This window comes from Parasteatoda tepidariorum, chromosome 1 (assembly GCF_043381705.1).
Source record: "Parasteatoda tepidariorum isolate YZ-2023 chromosome 1, CAS_Ptep_4.0, whole genome shotgun sequence".
NCBI classification, from domain to species: Eukaryota; Metazoa; Arthropoda; class Arachnida; order Araneae; family Theridiidae; genus Parasteatoda; species Parasteatoda tepidariorum.
The window spans coordinates 38,638,898-38,666,392 of NC_092204.1; the positions used below are offsets into that span (position 1 = coordinate 38,638,898).

Genomic DNA, 27,495 nt, shown 5'->3' on the forward strand with positions numbered 1-27,495 from the left:
TGTTTCTGTATAGAATCTAAGTGCCCATCTTAAACTTGCAATGTTAGTAAAAAAAAGTAACAAAGTCTTGAGGTTGAGGTTAAAATTATTTAATAAACATAAATAGATTACACAACATTTTTATGAAGTTTTAAAAAAAAAAGTCATGAGCAGCCATTTTACATACATCGTAGGAATTCCATTTGCACACAAAAATAAATAACATACGTTTAACACAATATTTGCACCTTAACACTCTATGATGACATAATACTTAAGAATGTTTACAAAGAGAAACGTAGGAACATTTATCAGATCTTTAGTATTTTAAAAATAATGAATAGTTTATAAATACATAAACGAACACAAAAATAAAATTTTTTCAATGAGTAATGGAATTGTGCTTTTTTTCATACAATACAAACACGTAAAAGTGAACGCCGCAAAATTTACTAAATATTCCATAAACATCGAAACAATTGACTACACCAATCTCTTTAAGCATTTTGCTTGCTTTTTGAATTGAGAAAATTGAATTTTCTAAATTAGAGAATATAGGTACAAATAGCAGTAAATACTGACGTATTCTTCTTAATAATTTTTTATTCGAAATGTTTCATTACTTATCCATTGTGTTTTAAGAATAAATTTAAACAACTTCACAAAATTATCTAAATCAAGTGGTATTCACTTATTTTTCTCTGATCAACGCCTGAATTGACAATAATGATTATCGAATTTTTCATCTTAAAAAGATTAATAAATAAGATTTAGTTACCAAATGAAATTGTGCGCAATATTTTAATTATGAAAGTTGTTACATTTTAATTTGGAAGAATGAAGTCGATTGATTGACAACAAGGTTTTGAAAAGGCGCCAAATCGAGTTTAACTAATGATGTTAAGAAAGTTCAGAAATTTTTTTTTAACCTTGGATAATTTTTTACGATTTTATTTCCTGCAAAAAAAAAGAAAAAACGTTTTTATATTCATTTTTATTTTTTTTTATTTTGTCACATCTTCAAAATTGAAATTTAAAATTAAAGTTCATTCTTCCAGTCCTGGCAATAGTAAAAGCTATAACATTAACTTTTTCCGTTAAAAAAACTAGTAATCAGCTTAGTACTAAATATTAAGGATGTCAATTTAAAAAATGTGTTTCATGTTTCTAAAACTTCAAAAGATAATTTTACAGTCCTGAATATAAAGTAAGATTTTGAATTTAAAATTTTCGGGTTATACTTCTTCGGTGCCATGTAACGCGAAAAAAAAAGAATCTTTGATGCTATGAAAAGGAAATTTGATTAGCTTCTAAACGAAATACTTATCACTCATCAATAGGGTTTTATTATCGATTATGTTTTCGGGTACGAAAAGTTGCGGCATATTTCTCGTCATTGCAGCGTTCACTTCTTTTGCAAGGATTCACACAATTGACTAGATTTACAATAAACGCTATTGAGCGTCTTAATTTGCCTAAACACAACAAGACTTTATCAAAATTCCTCTTCTGAGCCAAGAGTTCTATCATAAAAATAATCATCTGGAACTCGCGCTCGTATTTCACAAGTACACGCACTACGTATTCTAATGTAATCCATTCGCCAAGGTAAATCAGAATTGAATTCTCGCACTAATGCATAAGTGTACGTGTATCTCTGAACACACATGGAGTGCACATGATGGTTATGCTGCACATACTTGCATGCTTTACCTTTAACGCCTTCTTTACAGGATGTTTGGTAAAAACTTTGCGTCGAATTTTGACCTCGGTACAACTCCAGAAATCGTCCATTTTTAGCAACTCCGCCAAGTGGTTGGAATATTTCTGTGACAGATGGGCAGCATTCATCTGGAATTGTATTGTAAAATTGTTCTCGCTTCTTAAGTGCCGTGTCCCAAGCGAATTCTCTATAAAAATATTATAAATCTTAGTCAAATAATGGATAGATACAATAGGGGGTCACGAATCAATATTTAAGCAAAAAAAAAAGAAAAAAAATTTTTAGAACCTGACGAATCATTAACGGGAAAGGCGAGGTTAAAAGCCTTTCCATTCGTCGGGCTATGAAACTGGCTTATATGTTCTTTATCTCACCTACTTTAATAATGATTCTTCAGATTTTAAGAATAATTTTGTTTTCTTCAAAGTTCGAATTTTATTTCGTCATCTCCAAAGTACAGTGCTCAAAAAAATAAATAAATAAATAAATAAAAAATAAAAAAATAAAAAATAAATAAATAAAAAAAAAATAAACGAATTACCCTGAATAACTTTTGATCTTAATGATCAAATTTTCATTAAAATATGCTAATTAGTTATTGCAGACTCGAATTCAGACATAAAAACTTACTTTTTCTAAATAAACATAACTTTTTTCTTCGACGAATTCCTGACCTCCAAAACATAGGAGGTTAGCCGCAATCTGGAAAATATTGTCTCAATCGTTTGGTCCGGAGAGCGGTCGAACGCTTTGAACCCCTTTAATATTAGTTTTACTTTTTTAGAATTTCGCCATATTTAAGGAACTTTTTAAGCGAATTGAAAAATTTATGCATGCAATTGTAAAGTTTGTTTATTTAAAGACAATTCCACACACACATAATAATTGCTAATAATTATTTATTGTTTTTTATTATTTTATTTAATAATAGTAAAAAAAAAATTTTAATGTAAGGTGTATAAATTTTTACATTACTCTAAAGAATGTAAATTTTGTATGAGAAAATACAAAATTTTAATGAAATCGGTCAAATAGTTCCTGAGAAATAGGATTATAAAAAAGTCAGATATTTTTAATTCGATTTTTCAGGTCTAATTATTATTCGACTAATTTTGTAGATATTTTTGAAACTTTAGTTTTTGCTAAGGATTATAAAACTATGAATTAAGAGCTATAATTACGGAACAACCTAATAATTATAATTATGTGTTTTTAATAGTATTATTATTTAAGCCTTTTAACTAATTCTAAGATAATGAAGAGAAAAGGCAAAAGAGAAAACTAAATGACTTTGTTTATCTTCTGAACTTTTTAGGATGGCGAACATAAACCATCAAAACTATATATTCATTTCATTACAAATATGACTTATTTTTGAAATTGCAACATAAATTCGCCCTTGCAATAAGACATTCTATTATGTGAAATTTAAATAAATTCAATACAAAATTAAGAAATGGGAAGGCTCTTCAGAAATAATAGCATGAGATAAGATAAAACAACAATATTCTAATAAAAGAATGTTCTTAAAGATGTGATAAAAGAAAAAACCCACTAACATGCATTACATGATCAAAACAAAATACAGTTATATTCAAAATCTTGATTTTCTAGAAGTTATGGTCGTTCGGGAAGTTGTGATCCGCTGCACAAATTGAGTGACACGAACTAAAGAAAGCTATTTTATGAACCAAAGAATTATTCTGAGATAAAAAATAAGTGAATAAAACTGAAATGCAGAAATGGTACTGTATTTTGATTTAAGTAATTTCGATATAAATACTTTTATAGATCAGTGTTTAAATGCTTAGGGGAAAAAAATGAATTGTTTAATTTTCTTCAGTAAGAAGTTTAAAAATTTCAGCTTTTAACTTTTATGTTGAAATAAAATATGTTATTCTTAATAAGCATCTGCGTTATGAAAAACTATGGCAATGTATATTTTTCTCATAAATTGTGCAAAATTAAATGTTAATCATAATTTCAACTCATCTTTTATCGAAATTGTGAACGTAGAGTCGGTATAACAGTAAAATTTCATACAGCCACTTAAAGCAAAATTATTAAATGAAATTATCGTCATAAAATAAGCGCAATTGTATTACATGAAAAAAAGCAAGCACCTAATGAAAAAGGGTAGGTACCAGACTGAAAACAGCAAGTACCAAACAAACAAAAAAGAGCTAGTATCAAACAGAAAAGAGCTAGTATCAAACAGAAAAGAGCAGGTATCGAGCGAAAGAGTGTAGATACCATTTAAAAAAAAAAAAAATAGCAGATACAACACTTAAGTTAAAAGATGTGCAACTTATGTAATATTTTTCAAAATATACTCACGTATTGTGCCTATGTTTTTTGTGTCCTGACTTCCATGCATTTCCACGGGCGTTTAGAGATTTGGAGTAGACACAAGCTATCAGCGGTAGAAGCTGGCATAATAAAAAATAAAAAAATACAAACGTGAATATCATTTTTATGCTCAACGCACAAATAATTCAGACAAAAAAAAAATTATAATGAAGAAGGAAAAAAAAAACATTCTGTGTCAATCAATTTCAATTACATTGAAAATTATATATCAATTTCAATTATTATATCAATTTCAATTATATTGAAAATAAACATCAATTTCAATTATTATATCAATTTTCAATTATATTGAAAATTAAATATCAATTTCAGTTATTATATCAATCTCAATTATATAATTTCAGTTATAAGAATAATTTTCTACTTCAATCATTTATAATTTAAACATTATAATATGATATTTGATTTTATTTTGTTTTGTAAATTTTTTTAAAACAAGTGTTTTATAATTTTTAGGTGCTAGCAATTCGAGAAGAATAATACGGCCGAAATCGTATTGTCACGTAGTTGTGCATTAAAATTATTAAATTTGGTTTAGTATTACGCTGAATCAATTTTCGTATCTGATTCAATTGGATAGTTGCAAATCATTCGAACATGATTCATGGCATAAGCAAGTGCCACGATTTACTCACACATGACTTTGTTTGCAGGTATCTGTTTATGCCACGAATCAGCAGCCAATCAGGTTCAATACATATATGTGACGATGTTTGCAGGTATTCAATTAAATCTTAAATCTTATGATTAAGCTTGATAATAAATCAAGCCTGATAGTTGTAACATTAACAAACCCAGTCACGTGATTAGGCCCTACCACGTGATTCTTCTTCTCAAGTTTGCAAGTAACATTGTTAATTTGAAAACGATTTTTTTAAAAGAATAATAGCTTTTTATTACCTGTTTAGACAGAAAACGATTTGTTTATTAATAATAGAATGAAGTAAATAATTATCATATAGAACACAAGTATGTAGTTTGTGCTTGAGACTATTGTTTAATTCTAAGTACATTTTGATTATCATCAACTTTAACCTCTTCCACTTTTAGATTATTTAAAAATAAACTTTTCGTGGTCAGAAATGAGTAAGTCTAAAAAGTTTTTTTTTCCAATCTGAAAGACATGCTTAACAATAACATCCAGTAATGTCTGCTGTTAAATTGCTAAAAGTGTTTATGATAGAACATTTAAGGTTAAAGTTTTGATTTGAAGCATATGATTTTTCGACGTTTTTAAAACTCTTCTCATATCAGTTGTTTTAATCAAATAATTAATATAGTTCGATTGGAAGTTTGATTTAATGAAAAGCGATTTTCAAAACGCTTTTTACAATAACTTCTTGAAACAAATTATTAATATGTTCTAATATTATTTAGGAAAGCCATTAATATAAAATTAAATTCTTATCTAATGGATATTCTGTGAAAACAAAAGTAAAATTATGCATAGTCGTAAATTAGTTGAGAAAGAAATGTGTCAATATGGAAAAAAGACCCATATTCTAAATAAACAATAATCAGCAAAGAAGAGGGTATACTTTGAGCTACGTAGACTAAAGCAAAAAACTACGTACGTGAATAAAACACAAATGAAAGTTCATAAATGGATATACTATAGTTTCAGTTCTATAAAAAACAACCTTACTCCGTGTCTAAACTTCAAATGAATGATTATTTCATTTGACATTTAGACACTGAGGAAGGTTCTTCTTATAGAGCTAAAACTACAGTCCGTCCATTTATGTACTCTCATTAATGCTTTATTCATATTATGTTTTGCTTTAAACAATAATCAGCACTATAATTTGTAAGTGTATTAAGAATGACGCAATAGAATAATGCAGTAATTTTACATACATAATAGAGTATATATATATATAATTAACGGGNAGATTCCTTATATATATATATATATATAAATAGAATAATGCAAACAGAATAATACAAATAGAAGAATTTTCAAACTTATAGCAACATTTGAGGTTTCTTCGAAATGAAGATTTTTTTTAAAACATGAGTATTTTAAATAAAAAATTCCTTAAACTGAATAATAGTATGTAGAAATGATGTACGGTACTGAATAAATTTTTCTTATCTTTCAGAATTCTCTAATATGAAATTGTTTTCTTTCGGTATAAAGAAATAACTAGAATTCCGTTATATTTCAACGTTTTATTATCATTTCCCTGTTTTGACCACTTTAGAATTTTGTTGAATCTCCCAGGCATTTGTGATCAAGATTAAGTCTTTGATTCGACGAGGTGTTGGTTCAATACTTTTTTATTCATGCAGTAATTGTGTTATATTTAAACATAAAATTATCGCGAGGAAAAATGCTCTATGATTATTTACTATTATTTTCCACATTACACTACAGAATTATGATCAAAATTCTTTCTCAAGTAACTTACCGGATTAACTGGAAATTTTGTTTAAACATATTCATTAACTCTGTAAATAATTAATGACTTATAAAAGTATTATTCCTAGCAAATGTCATTAAAATTTAGAATAAGAGAAAACAATAAAGTAATTATAATTTGAACAGAATCGACAATTCAATACTTACCAACAAAATAACCGGGCAAATAATCAATAAGATTTTCATTATTTATTAAACTTTTTTAAAAAAGCTATTATCTCTTCAAAGCTAAATCAAGTTATCTTTAAGTCGAATATATCTCGATAAAACAGAGAAGGAACTTATTACCTGCTCATTTATGATCTTTGTTTATATACTAGGTGTCCTGAGTATGCGATAAAGAAGAAAAACTACTATGATTGTGCATCCACTACTGCAATCTCTAGAAGTGTCTATCAAAGGGTAATCCCCACACCTTTGTGCCACAGTTGTTAAAGTGAAATTCCCCTCACTCAAATCAAAAATTTTGACAGAAGCTAACTGTTTGACTTAAAGCAATCGGTAAAATGTTGATGATTGCATACTATTAGAGCCGCTTAAGAAAATAATAAATAAAGAAACAAAGAAAGAAAAAAATTAGAATTCCCCAATGTAGATTAAAGTCTGAACAAAAAAAAAAAAAAAAAAAAAAAAAANACGGAAACTTATTGTTAGAAAGGGTTTTATTTTATTACAATTGCTATTTTATTGTTTGTAGAAATAACACCGTTGTAAATCTTTTTTTCAAACAGCAGTTCGGAGATTTTAATTTGCAAAAAAAAACAAAAACAATTACAAATAAAAGGGTTTCTAATTTTCGAGGTCATTTTATATGAGAGTCTTGTTTTCAAACCTCTGAGTTCGGCAGATGAATTTAGTTAGTTTTAAATGCTGTTGATATTATAATTGTTTACAAGTGGAAGAAAAAACAGTTTCGAGTGTAAAATAACATTGTAGAATTAAAAAATTGCATATTGAAAAAAATAAATAAGCTTTTAATTTCATTTAAATCAAAAAAATAGTTTGCAAAAAATTTAATTTTTGTAATTTTATTTATGAAATCTTGTTGTCCAAATTACATCTTTAACAGTTAACAGTTTTATAAATCGTCATGTTCTTTATAACGTACACATAAATTCTTTTTTTTTTTTTTCAGATTTGAAAGTTCTGTTAACTTTTTTTTAAATTATAAAAGCTGTTGCTCCTTCTAAAGTAAAGTATTTTCGCAACAGCCCATTGTGGGCCAAGGGGAGGCTCCATGATTTTATGGCCAACTGCATGATTGAGATAATGTGGTCAGCACTGTGCACAAGCTGCCTTTACTTTTAGTATGCCTGGTACACATCGTTCTGAAGCTGAGTATGCTTCTAGTCGCCATTGGGAATCGCAACCTCAGTTCTTCATATTGACAGTTCAGTGCCTTGACCACTAAGCCATTGCAGGGATGCTTCTTCTTCTAATTCTACAAAGTTTTTTTATAAGTTTTGGCATATTGTACAATTTATTTCTTATTATAGTACAGTTTGCAAGCGTTTCCAAAAGTTACACAAAACTCAGAAATCTTCAAAAATTTTAAGAAATAATTAAAACTGAGTTCTTTAATTGGTCAGTAAAAGGAGAAAAATAATTCAATTTTCGCAACTATTTAAATAAAAATCGTGGTGTAACCACGAGGTTGACCCCATGTCATTTTTACAAAAACGTGGGAAGAATTATCGGAGGCGGTATGTTTTGAATGTGACAAAAATAGAACTATATCCTCCTTTTCAATCCATCAAAAAAAANAAAAAAAAAAAAAAAAAAAAAAAAAAAAAAAAAAAAAAAAAAAAATTATATATAAATGTGCATTGAGCTATTGATTTCTTTTTCAAAATACATCTTTCTTAGAAACGTTATCGTGATTAGAAACACGTTTTATTTGTTAAAAATGATTCCTTTACAAGCATTCGAGCAAAAGTTATTTACTTGCTTGTCAAAAATATTTATGAACTTTAGTAGCTAATGAAAAATAAATGAAAAAAACCCCTTTGACTTTGAGAATGACGATGCATTTTTCAATCATGCCTTTACAAATTTTTAAGTTCAGTAATGGCTTTTATTTATTTTATTTTTTTAAAGTGTTTTTGGGGGCTAGTTTTTTTCTTGGGAAGTTTTGAAATCATTTGATTTGCAACAGCTATACGTATAATTCATTCACTAAAAAGTTCGGTTGGTACAATGTAGATGATAATATTAATTATTTTTATTTTTATTGGTAATTTTCTTTAATTATTTATTTATTTTTATTAGTAAGTACCAAAAGATTTATTTAACTTTTATTAATTAAAATTTTTCGAGTTGTTCATTAGCACAAAAACTGAGAAAAATTAAGGACTAATGTTTCGAATGAGTGTAATATTTTATAATACAAAGTTGCAATTATATAAATTAGAACATGAGTATAACAAAGTTATTATTAATTGAATTATTGATGTTCCAAATAATTTGACTTTCCTAGTAAATAAGAATTTTTCATTCTAACACTTAGTTGCTTTTAGTTACTTTTTGTATAAAACAAAAACCTTGAGAAGTCTAGAACATGAGTACAAATCTAACGAATTTGGTTAAACAGTAAGGCTAAGGTACGAATTGAAATACATAGAAACTAAGCAAAATGTTGTTTAGTTTAAACGATAACAATTAAGTTTAATTAGTAAGTAATGAGTTTACTTAATAATTACAAGCAAAAACTCTTTTGAAGTAACAAATATTAACTATTTATTAATTAAAAACTGTAGTTTTTATCAATAAATTAGGTCTATTGTTTTCTAATGCTACAGGAGTAACAGATTAGCTTTATAATATTATACCCCATACAAACAATTGTTGCACAGTAAATTGTTATTAAATAGATATGTTGCTAAATGTTTTCTGCTAGATAGCAATTCTGCAGAAAAAATTGAAAATTGGAAAAAGATTAATGAGAAATGGCGCGCATGAAATCGTTTTCCAAAAGTTAGTGTTTTTTTTTCTTTTTTTTTTCTGAATTATTTTTTTTGAGGTAAGAATGAACATATAATTCTTTATGTAAAAAGCAATTATTTTCAAGTTGGATAAAATTAGAAAGTGACGTTTATCACAGTTCTTGTAGAATTAGAAAGCATTAAACTGAAATATTTCTATTTTTAGCACTAGTAGATAAACAACCTAAAAATTTAAACTAATTTTCTGATTTTAGAATCTAAAAGCTTGGAAAATTACAGCTTTTTAAAGTCTAAAAATTTTCACGATTTAAAAATAAAAGAAAGCGAAAACGGGGGGAAAATCTAAATCTGAATAAGCACTTGTCAAAATGTTATCTTTCGAAAAGGTAAATATATTTAAGATAATTCATTGTTGCTAGTTAGATAAAGAGGCTGCGCAATTTAGAATTTCTGCGAAAAAGTTATTTGTCTTATATCTCTTACTTCGACTAATCCTATATGTTTTTCAGTAGCGTTTCAGTTTCTAAAATTTCTCGATCAGCTTTTTAAAAACGTTTCCGATTTAATCAGCTTCTTATTTAAGTTTGAAATATTTAACATAATCGATTCTTTTTTATTTAATTTTAAACAATTCAGTTTCATCATCAAATAAATTATATCTCTAGTAATTAAACTAAAAAAATTGTCGAAAAAATAGTATAAATGAAAAAAAAGCATTAAACTTGTCAGCTTGGTATAATAATATTTGCTAGTTTTTATTAAAGTATACAGTTTCAAAAAAAAAAAATTTTATATAGTGGCGATACATAAACATTTCAGGCATAAACAGTTTACAGAATTCAATTTTACAGCGTTATCAAATTTTAAGTACGTATTATAAATACAAATAATGATATGTCAATAAATTAATTAAAATACTTTTTTAAAAAATGACAGAATTTGTTGGAAGTTTTAAAATGGTATTCACTAACTGATTGATTAGAGTCTGAGTTTAACAAAATAATTTAAAAATTTTGTTATACATTTTAAAATATTTATTTATTTAAAAAAAAAATCGGTTTCTTTTAAGTTTTTTGCTGACTAAGCTGATTTAAAAAAATAAAATTTAAGAATATTTATTTAAATTGCAGTTATATTTGATTACTAAAAAGTATACAGTATAGTCAGTTTATATTTATGAAAATTGTTAGTTTTATTATTTATTTTTAATACAATAAGAATTAAATTAATAAATACGACAAATTGAATAGTAGAATATTAATGTTATTTTTATTTACTGTATTAAATTAAACGTATGATTTAACATATATTTAAACATAGGAAATATAATGGAATTTGAGTTTTATTTTGAAAATTCGTATTGTCACCTAATGCCTCGATGTTTATTATTTTATTTTTAACTCGTAATTGTCTTAGAATTTCAAATTTTAGTTTTCTTAAAGTTATAACAGAGTTGTGGCGGTTTAGTGGTTAAAGGCACTGACTCAGTGGTTAAGTGATTAAAAGCACTGTGCTGACACTAAATGACTGGAGTTCGATCCCCTGTAGCGGCTTGAAACCCTACCAGCTTCAAATAGATAGGTACCAGCTTATCTGGGATATAACGGCGTCGTTGTGCAGTACTGACTATATTACTACAATCATGCAGCTGGTTTCAAAACCGCAGGACCGTTACTACACGGAGAAAAAATTTCTGGTAAATTTGCCATATTATATTTTAAAGACATTTCTGGTAAAGAAGAGGGGGGGGGGATTCTGATAACAAAGCAAAAATATACGATATTTAAACCAAATTCTTATCACCACTCATTCAGTAAAAATACAAAACTAAAAAGTAAATTTAACCGTAGTATTTTTCAATAAATCCTCTTCTTGCCATGCTCTTACATATCATGATAAAATTAACAAATTTTACCATATTTACTAAATTCTTACACATATTAGAAAACAATATTTAATCCTTAATTTTACCAAAATCATTACCAGAGTACATGTTTTTTGATGCTCCCATAGAGCCAGAAAAACCATAAATTTTATTATATTCTGGTAGCTTTGATAACACTTTTTTCTCACTGCATACCCCGGCTCATAACGGGAACGCTTTACTTTTTAAACATGCAACATAAAATTAAGTTTTATTATAACATTTTTAATTGTAGTAATTTGCGAATACGTTAAATATTCAACTTAGCTGTCATTTTTTTAGGCGAAAGCTTTAAATATTTCCAAGAGTACGCTTAAATGTTAAGTTTTTTTCTTCATACTTTTAGAAACGCGATTTTCAACCATCAAACAATAAATATGACAAGCATGTTTTGATATCAAATTATAAAAAGTTCTAAATGTTACAAAATCAAATTATAAAAGTTTCTAAAGGTTTCAGAGTCAAATTATCAAGATCAAATTATTTATTTCTTAAATAAACTATTTGCTAGATAAATAAACTTTGGGAACCGAACTATGTAGGTAAAATGAAATTCTAAACTGAAATTAAATTACATTATTCTTTAATTACACTTTAATTACATTACACTTTAACGTTAGTTTATTAAACGTTATTATTTGTTTATTTTACATTTTTTGCAAAAAGAAAAAAAAAGCTAAAGAATAAACGAATTAGCGATTCTTTATTTCTCTAAGATATGATGAAGATTGTATTGAATTTAGCTGGCATTCATGCTTCTAAATTCAATAACCAAATTCAATTAACAGAAAATACTTTTTCTCAAGATAAGCTACGTAGAATTTCTGAATGAAACAGTAAAGTGATAATATTCATGGATGAATATTATGAAGCTATTAGCAATCGAGTATTACGGGCAGACGGTGCCCTCATTAGCATAAATCAATCTAAAAATATAAAAACCAATAATTTCCAGTTAATCATCATTTATTTGATATTTGTATTCTGTAATTTTCATTGAAATATAATCTTTCGATAACCAATAAATATATAATATTATGAACTAAAAAAGAAAAAAAGACGGAATAATTTCTTAAGTTTTTCAAATAAACTGTTGAATAAAGTTGTTAAAACTTAAATTCTCTGGTCAATATTCAATTTACCAGATTGTAGTTTTGTTAATTTGTGTTTAAAATGTTATTACAATGTTATTTTATGTTAATTATGCTATTATGTAGTTGATTAACGTTAAAAAATAATGTCAGTACTTCTCAGTGAAGAAAAATTGCTCTAAAATTGTTCAAAACCTTGAAATACTTTAGTAAAAAAATATTTTTTAAGTATTTAAACAAATTTAATTTTTTACAACAATTTTTAATAATTTTGATTCTTTTGCTTGATCTTTTGCAAGCTGTAAAGAATGTATCAAATACTTGATGTATTATGTTACAGAAAAAGAAAAGAAGCTTATATAAATAAAAAAACTAATGAATAAAAGAAGCTTATAAGTGAACTAGTATATATCAGTTCTGGGAGTTTCGGTACTTTTAACTGTAAATTTTAAATTTATTTTTTATTTATGTTTTTTGGAAAAGCAGGAGAGAAATTTTGATGTCAGCATGTTTGGAACAATCGGGAACATTTCTTTGCTTGAGGAAGGCTTAATAATTGTTCAGTTCTTAAAATTGATTTTAATTAATTATTAATCAGCTCATTATTCTAATTAATTCATTCTAATTAATTCATTCTAATTAGTTCCTATAACAATTTCTAAGAGAAATCCTACGAGTAACAATATTTTGCTGGAATACAATTTAATATAAAAGATATTCTGTGACGTTAGCTTTCATTTTACATTAAAATTAATAGTATATATATATATGGGTCATTCTCACGAAAACTGTCATTTTTCAGATCATAAAATCCCAAAAAAGTAAAGTGAATAAAAAGCTCTGAAACTTTCTATATTAATAGAAATATGTAATGGCATTATAAAGAAAGTATATATCCTATAAATTATACTTAATATTTAAATTAATTAATTTTTTAAATAATTAATTTATAATTATTAATTTATAATAATTAATAATTAATTAATTAATTTAATAAATAAATTAATTAGTTTAATAAATCAATTTATTAATTTATTTTTCAAATTAATTAATAAGTAAATTAATTATTTTCACTATTTAAAAAGTGAGGGACTGACACNTTTGTTCCTTTTGCTTAAGGCAAAATATGTACTTGTAGTTTTACAAATAAAATGTTATACAATGTATTTTTATTTCAGAAAGTAAGATAAATAATAAATATTAACTTTAAATAATGATATTAAATAATTATATAAATATTAAATAATTATATAAATATTAAATAATTATATAAGTATTAAATAATTATATAAATATTAAATAATTATATAAATAATAATTAATAAAATAAATATTATTACTAAACAAAACTATATAAAGATATACTTTTGCTTGAAAAGTTGCACGTGTAATATTTCTAAAATTTCAAATCTTAAAAACATTGCAGCTCTAAGATATAAAAGCAGTGATTTTTTTTCAAAATTTAAAATCTTAATAAAATGGAATTTTTGGAACAGCGTGCAACTCAAATTTTGCAATATGCACTGCTCAAAACAATTAAGGGATATTGCGAGTCTTGTATGAAATAACGGTATAAGTGAATTTGCTTTTTGTATAAAATGGAAAAAGAGATTCTCAAATGCAAATTTTTCTTATTTTCAAACTTCGCAGTATGCAAATTTGGAATTTGACGTCGGAGAGGACGCTTTAGCGGCAATTAATTTGATTTGGTTTTCACCTTAATGTTAGACAAAGCGGAAAAGAATGATCGACATTCAGTATGCGCATTGTTTCGATGAGTGCGTTGTCTCCGAAGTCATTTAACCGAACCAGAAGCCTTGAAGAGTTGTTGGCCGGTTAGGGGGGGGGGCAAACACGAGCCGAAGTAGCAGAAGCCATTGGAGTTTTACAAAATGTGATTTCCAGGATCTGGAACCATTTTTTATTTTATTTATTTTTTTAATTTTTTTTTTTTAAGACTGGAATTGCAGGCCGTAGATCATGGCTCGAAGACACCGAAATATGAATTCCATTCTTCTTCAACAGCACCTTCATTCTGCTACGGGCACCACAGTTTCGACACAAATTGTCCGAAACAGCCTTCACGCTGTAGGTCTGTATGCTCGTCGACCAATGTTGTGTGTTACGTTAACAGCGAGGCACCGTCGACCCTGTAGGGAGTGGGCAACAGAGCATATGAACTGGAGGAGAAATAAATGGGGCAATATTCTTTTCTCCGACGAGTCCCGTTTTTCTGTTCACCCTGATAATAAGCGTATTTTCATCTGGAGGGAACGTGGCACTAGAAACAATCCTGCGTTCGTGCACGGAAATGTAAGATTTGGCGGTGGGGGAGTGATGGTCTATGATGGTCACCGATCTCCATATCATTCGAAATTTAGCTCTGACTAGTCTCCGATGTAGGGAGGAAATCCTGAGACTTATTGTAGTCCCTTACGCTGCAGCAATTGGAGATGACTTCGTGTTAATGGACGATATTTGCAGGCCACATCATGCTAACTTGGTGAATGATTTCTTTTTGGAATAAAGGAATCATATGAATGGATTGGCCAGCATGTTCTCCGGACATGAATCCAATCGAGCAGGTTTAGTAAATTCTAGGCAGACGAATTGCTGGATGCCTACCACCTCCACAAACTCTTTAAAAATTGGAAAGATATCTTTTGGAAGAGTGGGACAGAATACCCCAACCTCTCATTAATAACCTCATTGGCTCGATGCCTTAAAGGTGCTCAACGTTTGCTGTCCGATCGGAGAAACCATACCCCCTACTAAAAATTATTTCCTTTTTAGAAAATACTTTTTTTTTAAGTTTGTCTTTTTCATATGCACCAATTGTGTTTATTTTTCCTTTTGTACCTAAATGCTCAATAAAACGCAATTCTTTCCCCTGCCAAACAAATGTCATTTTTATCTCATATAGTCTGCGTCTAAGGATAATGTATCAATAATTCAAACAATTTTACAAGTGCAAGATCAGCCCACAACCTCAATATCCTTTAATTGTTTTGAGGAGTGTGTTATAAAGAAAAGAAGCTTATAAAAGAAAAGTTTATAAGAAGAATCTTATAAAAAAAAGCATATAAAGAAAAAAAGCTTAAAAATTAACTGACACATGGAGTGCCAGAACAATTTACTGTAAATTTTGAATTGATTTATTTATTTATATATTTATATGTGTTTGGAAAAACAAAAGCAAATTTTAGATGGTTTAACGATCAGGAGCATTTCTTTATTTGAGGTGCATTTCAGGTTTGTTTATTTCTTAAAACTCATTTAATTAATTCTTAATTAATTCTTTCTTTTAACTAATTCATTCATTATATGTTGTATTAACTTTCCCCAGTTAACAATTGTAGGCAAAATAATAGACTTCTCAATTTTAACTATTTGCATAGTTCTTAAATGATTAGCAAAATTGAGAATGCAAAAAATCAAGGGAAAATATGAAGATTCCAATCGCGATAACTATAATTTTAATTATAACATTAAGGTGATTCTCATGAAATATGACAATTTACACTCTCTTGCTTCAAAGTCTAATACTATACTACTAAAAGAGCTCTTTTTTTAAATTTTAATAAATAGCACTGTTAGTATTTTAAAAAGATCTTGTACTAGCAATATCTGTTTTGTATATTTAAAAAATTAAATTGACTTTCAAAATATCATTTTCCTGCTATGTCACAGACAATATTTCCAACAATAACTAGCTTCAAAACATCCCATAAATTTTTCAATATCTCATTTTTTTTATCTCAACCGTTGTAAGCATTTCTAGAATATACTCAGAGTGTATTATTTACTAAAACTCTGTTGAAAATAATTTTTCTATCAATTAATTTGTTTGTCACAAGAAAATCTGTCATTTTCCTGGCTACTTTTATTTAGTGATTTATAAATAAAATAGATGGCCCCAGCAATCAATATCTTATGTTAATAGATTGATTAGAATACCAGCCTATCTGAACATGTTTTATTGCATGAATAAAGTACCAACTTTCTGGTTCAAAACCTATTTCAAAATATTTTTAAAGATGAGTAGGTTTTTATGTTGTCATTTTCCTGTCTTCTTGAAATCATCAATAACATAAACTACATAGATTTACCTGAGTTATTTCAAGAAATCCTGTTGTTTTCCTCGGAATGTAAACATATTAGGCCAAAATGTTAAATTAAAGAAAAGTTAAATGCTATATAATGGCAAATTGTCATTATCCTAGCTGCCATTTTCCTCGCTTATGAATGCCATGACATTGAAACAGTTACGAGAAAATTTTTTAAACAGTTCAATGTAAAGAGAGAAAGCAAATATTAACCTAATGCCAAGTTTATGTAAGATTGTATTATGCTTGAATGTAATGAAATTTTTTATTTATTTAATGATTGATTCGCAATTTTATTCTGTGCATATCAGCAACAAAAACATTTTTGATTCTTTCTACAGTGGATAAAAAAATTAATTTAAGCAATTCATGGTCCATCTAACTCAAAAGGCTTAAGCTGAATTACTTACTATTAGCTTAAAATGACTGTTCACATTTTCCTGGCATTCAAAATTTGGTGAATTTCTATTTTATTTTTTTTTTCTCGAGAAAATTTCAATAAACTACACTGTTGTCAGTAAGATATTAATAAATGTCACTAAATAAATACACAAAAAAAAATGTAGATTATTTTGAGGGCTTTAAATTTGAAGAAATTTTTTGTTCCGAATTGTCATGTTTCCAAAGAATCATCCATTAATCAATATTGCTTTAAGCTATTTTTAAGTGACAAGCTTACTGTCATGTCAAACGTAAAAGCGAAAGTGAAACAAAATGAAGGTATGCAGGCAGGGTTATTGCCATGGGAAATGTTTGCGATTTCAAGCAATCGATAAATTTGTTGCAAACAATTGCCACTTCTCTGAATTTGATTTTTAAGCTTTTTGCGAAGTCAAATTAACTTTGTTACATAGAGTTAATCTTTTTTAAATCGCGTACCCATCATTCTACTTTTAGAAGCTAATCTTGTGAAGCAAGTTCCAAGAACTTTTACCTTGAAGAACTTACCTGCAATATACAGTAATGGAAGAAAAACTTTCAGTTTTTGACATTTTTTTAAAAATTTCTCAAGAAATACTAAGAGGAATGTTTTATCACTTTAGAGGTAATTAGTCCATGCTATATTTTATACTTAGCAATAAAGTTTAAGGCTTTCAGAGGTTTCAGGGACAGACAATAAATTTCGAAAGAAAGCAAGTATTTTTGTACACCCCATGCTAGAAAATCAAGCAATAAACTTGTAACTTGCATTGATTACTTTGTTTGTTACTTGCACTAGCTGCATAAAATTTTATAAGCCTATTTTAAATATTTATGGATTTTAATTTTTCAAATTTTATAAAAATTTTAATTTATCTAATTTTTTTGTCTTAAGTCTTTTTTGCTATAAATTTTTAAAAATATTTAATAAAATAAAACAAAATTTTTGGAGCAATTAAAACCAATTACAAAATTATTGGCTTAAAATTTGAAAAAATTCCTTAAACATTGAGCAAGATATGACTATTTAAAATAGTTATTTTATGCTGAAGTGATAATGAATAAAAAAAATTTAAATTTTTAATTTTTATTATTTATTTTTTTTACAATTTTGTTGTGAATTGCATTTTGAAACTAATGAAGAATGACTGATTTCAATGTCTTGAAAATTTAAAGAGTTTCAAGCAATTATCTAAGTAGTTTTTGTACTTTTTTTTAAAAAAGCACAAAATGATAAGGAGCTATTGAGAAATTTCATTTCGTACCATTAGACAAAATTTAGTAACAAATGATAATACTTTACAGCAACCAAACTGTAATGGTATAAGAAAAGAAAACATTCTTTTATGGAGTATGATCCCCCACAATGGCGGTGTCATTTTTAATAAAATACGTTTATTAGAACAAAATGAAATTTGTGAAAAACTCTTTATCATTTTAAGCTTTCTTTTTAAAAGTATAAAATCTACTTAGAAAATTGCTTGAAACTCTTTTGATTTTTAAGCTATTCAAATCAGACTTCTTTCATTACTTGCCAAATACGATTCATTGCAAAATTATAAAGATTTTTTAAATCTTTTTCGTGCATGCGTATCATAAAAATACTACTTTAAATAGTCATATCTTGCCTCAATTTTTACCGAATTTCTTTTTAAATTTTGAAACAATAATTTTGTAGTTGTTTTTTGATTGCTCAAAAAATATTGTTTAATTTATTGGATATGACTAAAAAGCATAAAACCAAAAAAATTATTTTATCATAAAATTAGACTCCATGAATATTTAATATAGGTTTAAGAAACTTTATGCAGTTATTGCAAATTAATTAGTCTTTTTTGAGAAATTTAAAAAAAAAAAAATCTAAAACTGAATGTGTCTCTTCCATTATTGTAGGGTAGTGTATATCAGGTGTAACGTAACTTATTTTTTTAATCAAAGCTATAAAATTGAGCAGGAGGTATCATTTATAGTTTTTTTTCTTCCAAAGTCATGCTTAAATTTTTTTTATATAACTTTGTTTTCTTTTTTTCCTCTCACTGTTTGAATTTAAATCCTTCAACACTTTCGTTGCATTTGTTTATTCAATATCTTTACATTATGTATGCTTTTAAAATGAATTTAACTGCGATTTTCTGTCATCCGAATGAGATCATCCTTTTTTGTGACGAACATGCTCCTGTTAAAGTTTCCTCTTGTATTCAGTTTTATTATTAAATAATATACCAAACAATGAAAAAGATTTATTGTTTATTTTCTAATCAGAATGTTTGTTTGAGTTACTCAAAAATAATTTTTGCAAACGGGAACAGCTTTATATGGCAGCAGCCATAAATGCCAACAGCTTTAACCAAATTCATCTTGTATAAAATTATTTTGAAATGCAGCGCTTTTTTTTACTTTATGCTCAGGTTCTCAACGGGAGGATTTTCAAACAATCATTACTTTTTCTTACTTTTTCTGTTCCTTTAAAAAGAATTAGGTGTTGACAACTTTTTTTAGTTATTGGAAAAGTTGTTTTATTTTAAGTACGGGATTTTTATTTCATTTGGTAATCGAAATTTCAAAGAGAATGAAAGACTATAAAAAATGATAATCGTACAAGATGTGAAAACAAACAAGTGTATTGCATATGCGTATAATCTAAACAATAATAAACATTTTATCCGGAAATGTTGCATACCAATGTTTCAAAGTTCCTAAAACTTTTGAAGTGACGTATCCAATTTAAAAAAAAATTAATATAATTTAGTTTCAATTATTAATAATTAATTTAATTTAATTATTATGATGCAATTAAGATAAAAAATATGATTTGTCGGAGCACAACGCTTATGTTCTTGCTTCGTAAACAAAGAATTTTTTTTTTGTAAATAACTTAGCGTAAGTTGAAAAGCAGGCGGTGCTTTATCAATAGAATCCCCCATTTTGCTATCCCCTTGCAAAATCAAACTTGCAAATAGCTTTGTTTACTTACACCCCAGTAGCCAAAGAAGCTTTAAAATGAATTGACGAGAGGTTTGCATACAGGTTGGAGTTGTTAGCTTGTCATACCTTCGCGTTTTCTCAGGGGTTTTAAAAGGGGATCGAGAGCAAAGATAGGAAAATCTTTTCGAAAGTGGCGGAAGATGTTACTACTGCGGGGAGATTATTTTGTTTGCACTGATGGGCTATGCAAGAATGCCGTTACATTTGTGAAGAAAGTTATGCGTGAAAAAGAACAAAATGGCTAACACATTTTTTCAGAATGTCTTTCTTTTTTCGTTCATCCATCTGAATTACAGTATTTAAAAGTTTATTCTTATTTTGTATGATAAATTTACGAAATTAGAATACAATCTTTCATGTTATAATTATGATTAAAACCAAATAAAATCCTTCGAATTCTATTCGTCAAATTTTACACTTTCACTTTAGTTTTTTATACAACAAACGGCTCTTCTTATGGGAAGATTATTTTTAGTTAGACTCTAATTTCTTCATAAAAGCGATTTCCCTGAACATTTTATGTTAAACTCATACGATTTTAGCAAAACATTTTTTATTCGTAGATACTTTTTGAGAAAGAAAAGTAATTTGAATGTAACATTTCATATCGTTTCACGTCGTTCAGTTAATATTAAATTTAAATAAAAATAAAGATTTAATTTTTAGTTTTGCTTATTTTTCTCATAAGATTATTCATTTGTACTTTTTGGAAAATAAAAAAAAAATTAAAATTCATAATTTTGTACTGTTTTATACTGTTAAAGTCAATAAAATAATTCCTTTTAATATAATTCATTTTATAGCAATTTAAAATTTTTGCTATATGAGAGTAAAATAATATTAAATATTGCTTTTTCGGTACAGGAGTCAGAATAAAAGAAAACGTTTTTAATAAGAAAAAATCCTCCGTTTTTTGAAAATGCAATGTAAATTTCTATGATATTGAAAAAGATATTCTAATTCAGACAAATGCTTCTACATAGGATCCTTTGTACAGAATCTTTCAAGGGCTCGGCGACAATAGTATAAGTATTTATGCTTCTATAACAAACACGCGTTTTGCTCATACTACACGAAGAAAAAAAAAAATTTTTTTTTTTTGAAATTACTGTACTGTATGGTATTGACATTTCTGATTTAAAAAACTATAATTCTGGTAATAAAATTCAAACTGTTCGGTATTTAAAATTTTTTTCCATTTGGTAATTTTTCCGTTCATATAGTAACGGTTTACCGTAAATTCTGGTTTTTAAATAATAGCTCATATTACCGCATATTTAGTAAAAAAAATACTAAACTGAATGGTAAATTTAACCGAATAAATGGCTTTTATGTCATGGTTTAAGGTATCATGATAAAATTACTAAATTTTACCAAACTGAATTTTATCCTATATAAAGCGCTTCCGTAAAAATTACCGAACTTTTAGTAATTCTCATAGAGCCAGAAACACAATAAAATTTACCATATTCAGGAAGTTATCACCATACTTTTTTACTCAGTGTAATCGCTTAAATAATTTGATGTGTTTTTTTAAAAATTTAATTAATTTTTTAAAGCAAAAATTACTTTTGATAAATATTTAATAAAAAAATCAGTACATCAATACAGTGTTAATAAAATAATGGATGCTCAAGTTTTGAAGCTGCAAGCGACTTTTTGCTGCAATATTTCGAATTACTTTTGGTTATTGCTGAGTTCTGATGATTTTAAAAATTTAAAACTAAGACTAAGTCCTTTTTTATATCAAGTACTTCACTTTCTACATTTAAATTTATGATTTCTCCAACATAATTACTTTTCTTCAGTTCTTTTTCAGTAAAATAATAACAGTTTCTATGGATATAGCTTATGCGAAACATGTTTCTGGATCGGTCATTTTTCACATCCTTAGTATTTCTGTGGTCATTTGAATTTGTATGGTCGACATCCTTAAAATTGGTAGAGAGAAATTAAATTTGAAAAAATTCCCTTCTTTTCATATATGTCTACAGTTTGTATAAAATTCTTGTCATCACTAAGAAACAGTATAATATCATTTTAATCTTCTGCTATAACATTTACAGTAACAGGTAATTCTAATCTAAGTAAAGGAATTTCCAACCGGAGCACAATAAAATGTGTTTCCTCGCACTCTATCTGCAACTGTTTCATTGTATCTTGTAGAAATTACGAAGTAAGATAAGTTTATTTAAAAGCCTTATATTAATTTTTTTAATTTTGGCCTTACATTTATTTTTTTAATTATTTATATGATGATACGAAAGAAAAATAATATTACTTATAAGAACAAAGAAAATGAGCAAAGTTACTTTTACAACTTAAATTTACTTTCAAATGTGAAAATCCAATAATCTGGTACTGTGAATTGTGAGGGAATCCAAACCACGTAATAAAATGGAACATATAGTTGTATAATAAATATCTTAACTACTACTTTCTGTGACAAATTTAAATGATTTTAGATAGAATGTTTCATTGCACCTCATCTTTCAATGCATCCTGTCTTATTCATTTTATTAACATTTTGTAACATTTGGTAGTTTTGTCATGATACCTTAGCATGGCATAAAAACTATTTGTTCGGTTAAATTTACTTTTCAGTTTTATATTTTTTTTCCCTAAATGAGTAGTAAAGGAGCAATAATTTTGAAAACTAGAGTTTCTGGTAGTATCTATTAGCATATGAGCGAATAAATTACGAAATGAATAGTTTAAATACCATATATTTTGGTTTTATTAACCAGAATCATTGTTTATTCACTAGAAATGTCATTACCTTGCAGTACGGTAATTTGAAAACAATATTTTTCTCCGTGTAGCATTCATCCTACTTTAGATTTTGACGTTATTTAAAATAAATGAGAAAACTAACTAATAAAAAAAATTTAAATGATTATTGTAAGAAAAAGAATTTTTTTGTAATAATATTGAAAAATAAGAGGTATTAAAATATAATCAAATACCTCAGAAATTTAAATTGGCCAAAACTCTGCATAGTTTTACCAATACATTGCACATTGGTTTAAATATTTAACTTTTCTAACTCTAGAAGCAAATTAATTTTAAAATACCAATAATAATAGAAAACTACTCAGGAAATATTTGAGAAATAAGTCCTCGTGAAGCAACAATCGAAAATGTTTCTCGTTTAATGTGTTATTTTAGGAAACTCGAGAGTAGCAAATAAAATGGATCGCTATTTTTGTCAACTTTGAAATATTTGTTCACGAGGATTTTTTTTTCATAATCAAAACGAATGTTTAAGCGAATTTTGCTTTTGCAATTATATTGAACAAGCGAGTAAATTTTAATTATAGAAATGTCTTTATTAAGTATGTAACAAAGAAGAAGAAATCTCATCAGAAACTTTGTTATTAATAAATGTATTATTAATAAATATATTATTTATATGATACCATAAAAGTATCTTTAAATTAAACACATTTTTAGAAAGCAAGCACTTATAAAAATATTCGAGGATGTTAACAGAATACGTACATTTCAAACAAGATTAAAAATGAATATAAAATATCTGGCGCTTAAAGAAAATGTTTAGTTTCATTTAATAGTAAAACTTTTGAAATACTTTTTAAATAAGATTTTCGAGATTTAGTAGAGCTACAACAATCTGTTTCAAAAATAGCTGATAATTGTTGAAAGCATGCTGTATTTTGCTTGCTTAAATTCACGAATAGTTTTATTCTCTTCAAAGTGCAAAAAATTAGTAGTGCTTATTTCGAATTATATTTATAAGTTACAGAATCGCATGCGCTTATGCACGGAGAAACAAATTCTGGTAAAATTACTATAATGTATGGTAAAAAAGAAAAGAAACATAATTTTGGCAATAAAACCAAAATATACTCTATTTTAACCATTCCTTTTGTAATTTTTCCGCTCACGTGGTAAGGATTTAAAGGAAATTCTAATTTTCCAAACTACAGTTCTTATTACCACACCTTTAGTGAAAATACAAAACTGAAAAAAAATTTAACAGAATAAATGGTTTTTATGCCATGCTCTATGGTATCACGTAAAAATTACAATATTTTACCACGTTTACTAAATTTTAACTCGTATTACAAAGCAATATTTAAATATTTATTTTATCAAAATCATTACCAAAGCGTTTCAGTTAAAATTACAATGTTTTTTGGTGTTCCCACAGAGCCAAAAACACGTAAATTTTACCATATTCTTTACCATATTACCATATACCTTTGATCATACTTTTTTTTTTTTTAATGCAGACTGTTTCACTTATTTACGCAAAGATTTTATTTTTCAATAATCAAGTTTTAAGTCATTCAAAATTTTAATAAAAATTTTTTTATTATTTATTTTTTAGTATTTTTGAAGCTAGATTATTTACAAAGAAAGGGAACATGCACTAATTCAAAACTAAAAAGTAAGAAATATTTAAATTACATTGCAATAATTAAAATATAGTTTTAATTTAAATTATAATAGTACTTTCTAATATTGATTACTCGAAATTATGAAGAGTACTTTATAAAAACATTTAAATTATACCGTAATAAAATAAGTAAAATATAGTTTTCCTTTCAATTATAAAAGCCATGGGTTAATAACTCAAAACGAAAAAGTACTTGATTAAAAAAAAAAAAAAATATTTAAATCACACCGTAATAAATGAAATACAATTCTCATTTAACTTCTAATTCTTTTCTTTTTATTTTAGTCTCTTTTAATTTTTTTAAATTTTATAAAATTTATGTGTTCGTTGCCAATAGCTGTTAATTGTTCAGCAAATTTTCAGGTAAAATTTGTTTATCTTTTGAAATTTGAAAATGAAAATAATTAAATTTACTTTCTCCTTATTCATCGTGGGTGGGCTTTTATTAGGCTGTCCCCTCAAACATAAGACACCGACTCAAGATGAAAAGTTGTAACTTAAAAGGTTACGACTTCTGAGACCTCCCTTGTTTCGTAAACACTGATCTTCTTAAAAACAGTGAACGAGTGTTTTCAATAATCCCTCTGAACACTCCCTCATCGCCTTTTTTTTATTCCATACAGTCACTCTTTTTAATATTTCGTGTCACGTATATAATAAAAAAAGGTGCATTAAACTTCGAAATAGCAGAATCGAACCTCAGTCTCCTTCAATATTTTAAAGTGTTTATAAAGTTATCTGTTTAGTTTAGTTACTTGTGGAATGAGATTTTTCAATATATATTCAGATTAATTTAATTTTTAAGCTTAAAACTTCGGTTTTATTTAAATAAAAAGATTAAGTGATTGTTATTATAAATGTTTTCTTTCGTATTGCCATTTCGAAACAGAAAACTGCGTATAACTTTGACAATTTGTAGTACTTTAGAAAAATTGCATTGTTTTTATCGGCTTGTATTTTCTAATAGCTTCTTTCATTTTTTGAAAAGTTAGGATCGTTAATGACATCATAAGCATCTATCTTTACGATTTAAATTTGTCTACTTTGGAGAGAATGAATTCGAAAGAAATTTATATGTGCAAGCTAAAAAATGTACAAAAATTCAGTTTTTATTGTTTTGAGTAAATAATTCGACACAAAGTAGTTTGGAAAAACTAATTAATAATTTAAACAATTTTTAATTGAGCTTTTTATTACAAAATTGATGCTTTTAAACGTAAACTTAATTTCTCATGGCAATTATTAGATATATACGGAGAAAAAAACACTTGAAAAATTACCATACAGTGAGGCAATGACTATTTCTGCTAAAAAAGAAAAAATGCATTATTCTAATTTACAAAATTAAAATATACAAGATTTAAGCCAGTTAATTGGTAAAAGTTTACCATTCATATGGTAAAGCTTGCCGAAAAATTCCGATTTTGAAAATTAGAGTTCTTATTACTACACAATAAGTAAAAATTCAATACTGAATACATTTAACCGAATAAATGGTTTTTATGCCATGCTCTAAGCCATCATGATAAAATTACCGAATTTTACCACATTTACCAAATTTTATCAGATATTATAAAATCATATTTGATTGTTCATTTTATAAAAATCATTTCCTAGGTGCTTTGGTAAAAAACTCTTTTGGTGTTCCCATAGAGCCAGAAACACAGTAAATTTTACCACATTCTGGTAGTTCTAACCATATTTTTTTTCTCACTGTGCTATTGATAATTTTTAAATAAACTCTTTCTTCATTTTTTTTGGAGTTATAAAAGATTTTTTTCCTTCTTGAAATGGTATTAGTAATAGTATAACATAAGGTGCAGAAAATTAATGATAATGCTATGAAATTTGCATTCCATACATTAAGAATATTTGGTATTTTGATAAACTGAATTATAGACATGTGTCAATAAAAATCACTAAATTTATAATATAGTTCGAAAATCATTGATTTTTAAATGCTATTAAAATGATAAGGGAGAAAAGTGAATCGAATTAAAATTCGTCATGAATTGTACACAAATCTTTTGCGAAGCAAACTGGGATGATAGAGACTGGCAAAGAACAAGAGTGCCCCTAGTATTATAATTACTATTAATATTTATTCAAACTTCACTTATATATGACGGGCTTGTTTAATAATAAATTGAATAATCGAATGCTTGTTAAAAGACTATCATAATATTTGGACATAGTGTTAATTTTGGAAAGTCAAATGTAATTTGTAACTATTGTGTCTAATTTTGTGTTTAATGATTATTAATATATGTGATTAAAAAACCCGTTTGGTAGTTAAGTTCAAAAGTAAGTACTAATATTAAGATTTAATTTTAAACGTGTCTTTTCGCAATTAAGTATACTCAATGTCATGCATACACGACAATGTTTAGTCTTTATGGAATTTAAACAATGTTTAGTTAATTTTTACTGTTTATTCCTCTTCATTAAATTTAGTATAAGAAACTAAAAGTTTAAAAATGCTCATTGAAAGAAAAAAAAATAAGAAAGTTTTTTTTATTAGTATATAGGCGCTTTTTAATAATATAATAGTAATAACACAAAAATGGGCAAAATATTTTAAATATTTTCAGTTTAAACTTTTTTGTATTTTTAAAAACATTCTGAAATAATTTTTTTTAATCACTTTTTTCTCGGGAACTACTCTTAAATGAAGGAGAAAAAACCAATCTTTATTTAATTAAACAATTTTTGTTTACAATGACTGTTTAAAAGAAATATGTTCAACTAGTTCGTCTTACAGTTGACTCAATACATTTAAACGGAATTCATCTTTATTACGCTGTTTAATCTATAATGACTTAAAGTGTCTTAAGACCAATATTTTGAAATAAGCTAAGTGATTTAATTTGTTTGATGAAAGTTAATTTAGCTAGTTAGATATTAGGTAAACGAAGTACTACTCAGTTTGAAATTATCTTTCATAAGAGTAACTCAACTGAAACGGTGGGAAAGTTCGGCTAACTTCTGTTTTTCTTTGTTCAATTTTAACTTAGCGAATCTTAAACAAGAGAGAAGAAAATAAATTAAAGAATATATTTTAACTTTATAAAATTATTTACAACTATATATATCCCCATTTTGCTATCCCCTTG

The 27,495-nt window shown here is 26.6% G+C and overlaps 1 protein-coding gene across 2 annotated transcripts in view; it reads right to left on the reverse strand.

The window, feature by feature from the left end:
* Positions 1 to 67: 67 nt before the first annotated feature.
* The window catches only part of LOC107447000 (uncharacterized protein B0416.2), a 36,437-nt gene continuing 9,009 nt past the window's right edge, over positions 68 to 27,495 (reverse strand). The window contains exons 1-3 of one of the 2 annotated variants that reach the window (XM_016061796.4): positions 6,642 to 6,776; positions 4,040 to 4,131; positions 68 to 1,889 (exon numbers count right to left, since the gene is read on the reverse strand). In XM_016061796.4, coding sequence (XP_015917282.2) covers positions 1,475 to 1,889; positions 4,040 to 4,131; positions 6,642 to 6,680 — 546 coding nt within the window. In that variant the 5' untranslated portion in view covers positions 6,681 to 6,776 and the 3' untranslated portion in view covers positions 68 to 1,474. Of the gene's footprint in view, positions 1,890 to 4,039; positions 4,132 to 6,641; positions 6,777 to 27,495 lie in introns of those variants that run through there. The other variant, XM_016061797.3, reaches the window with a different exon arrangement.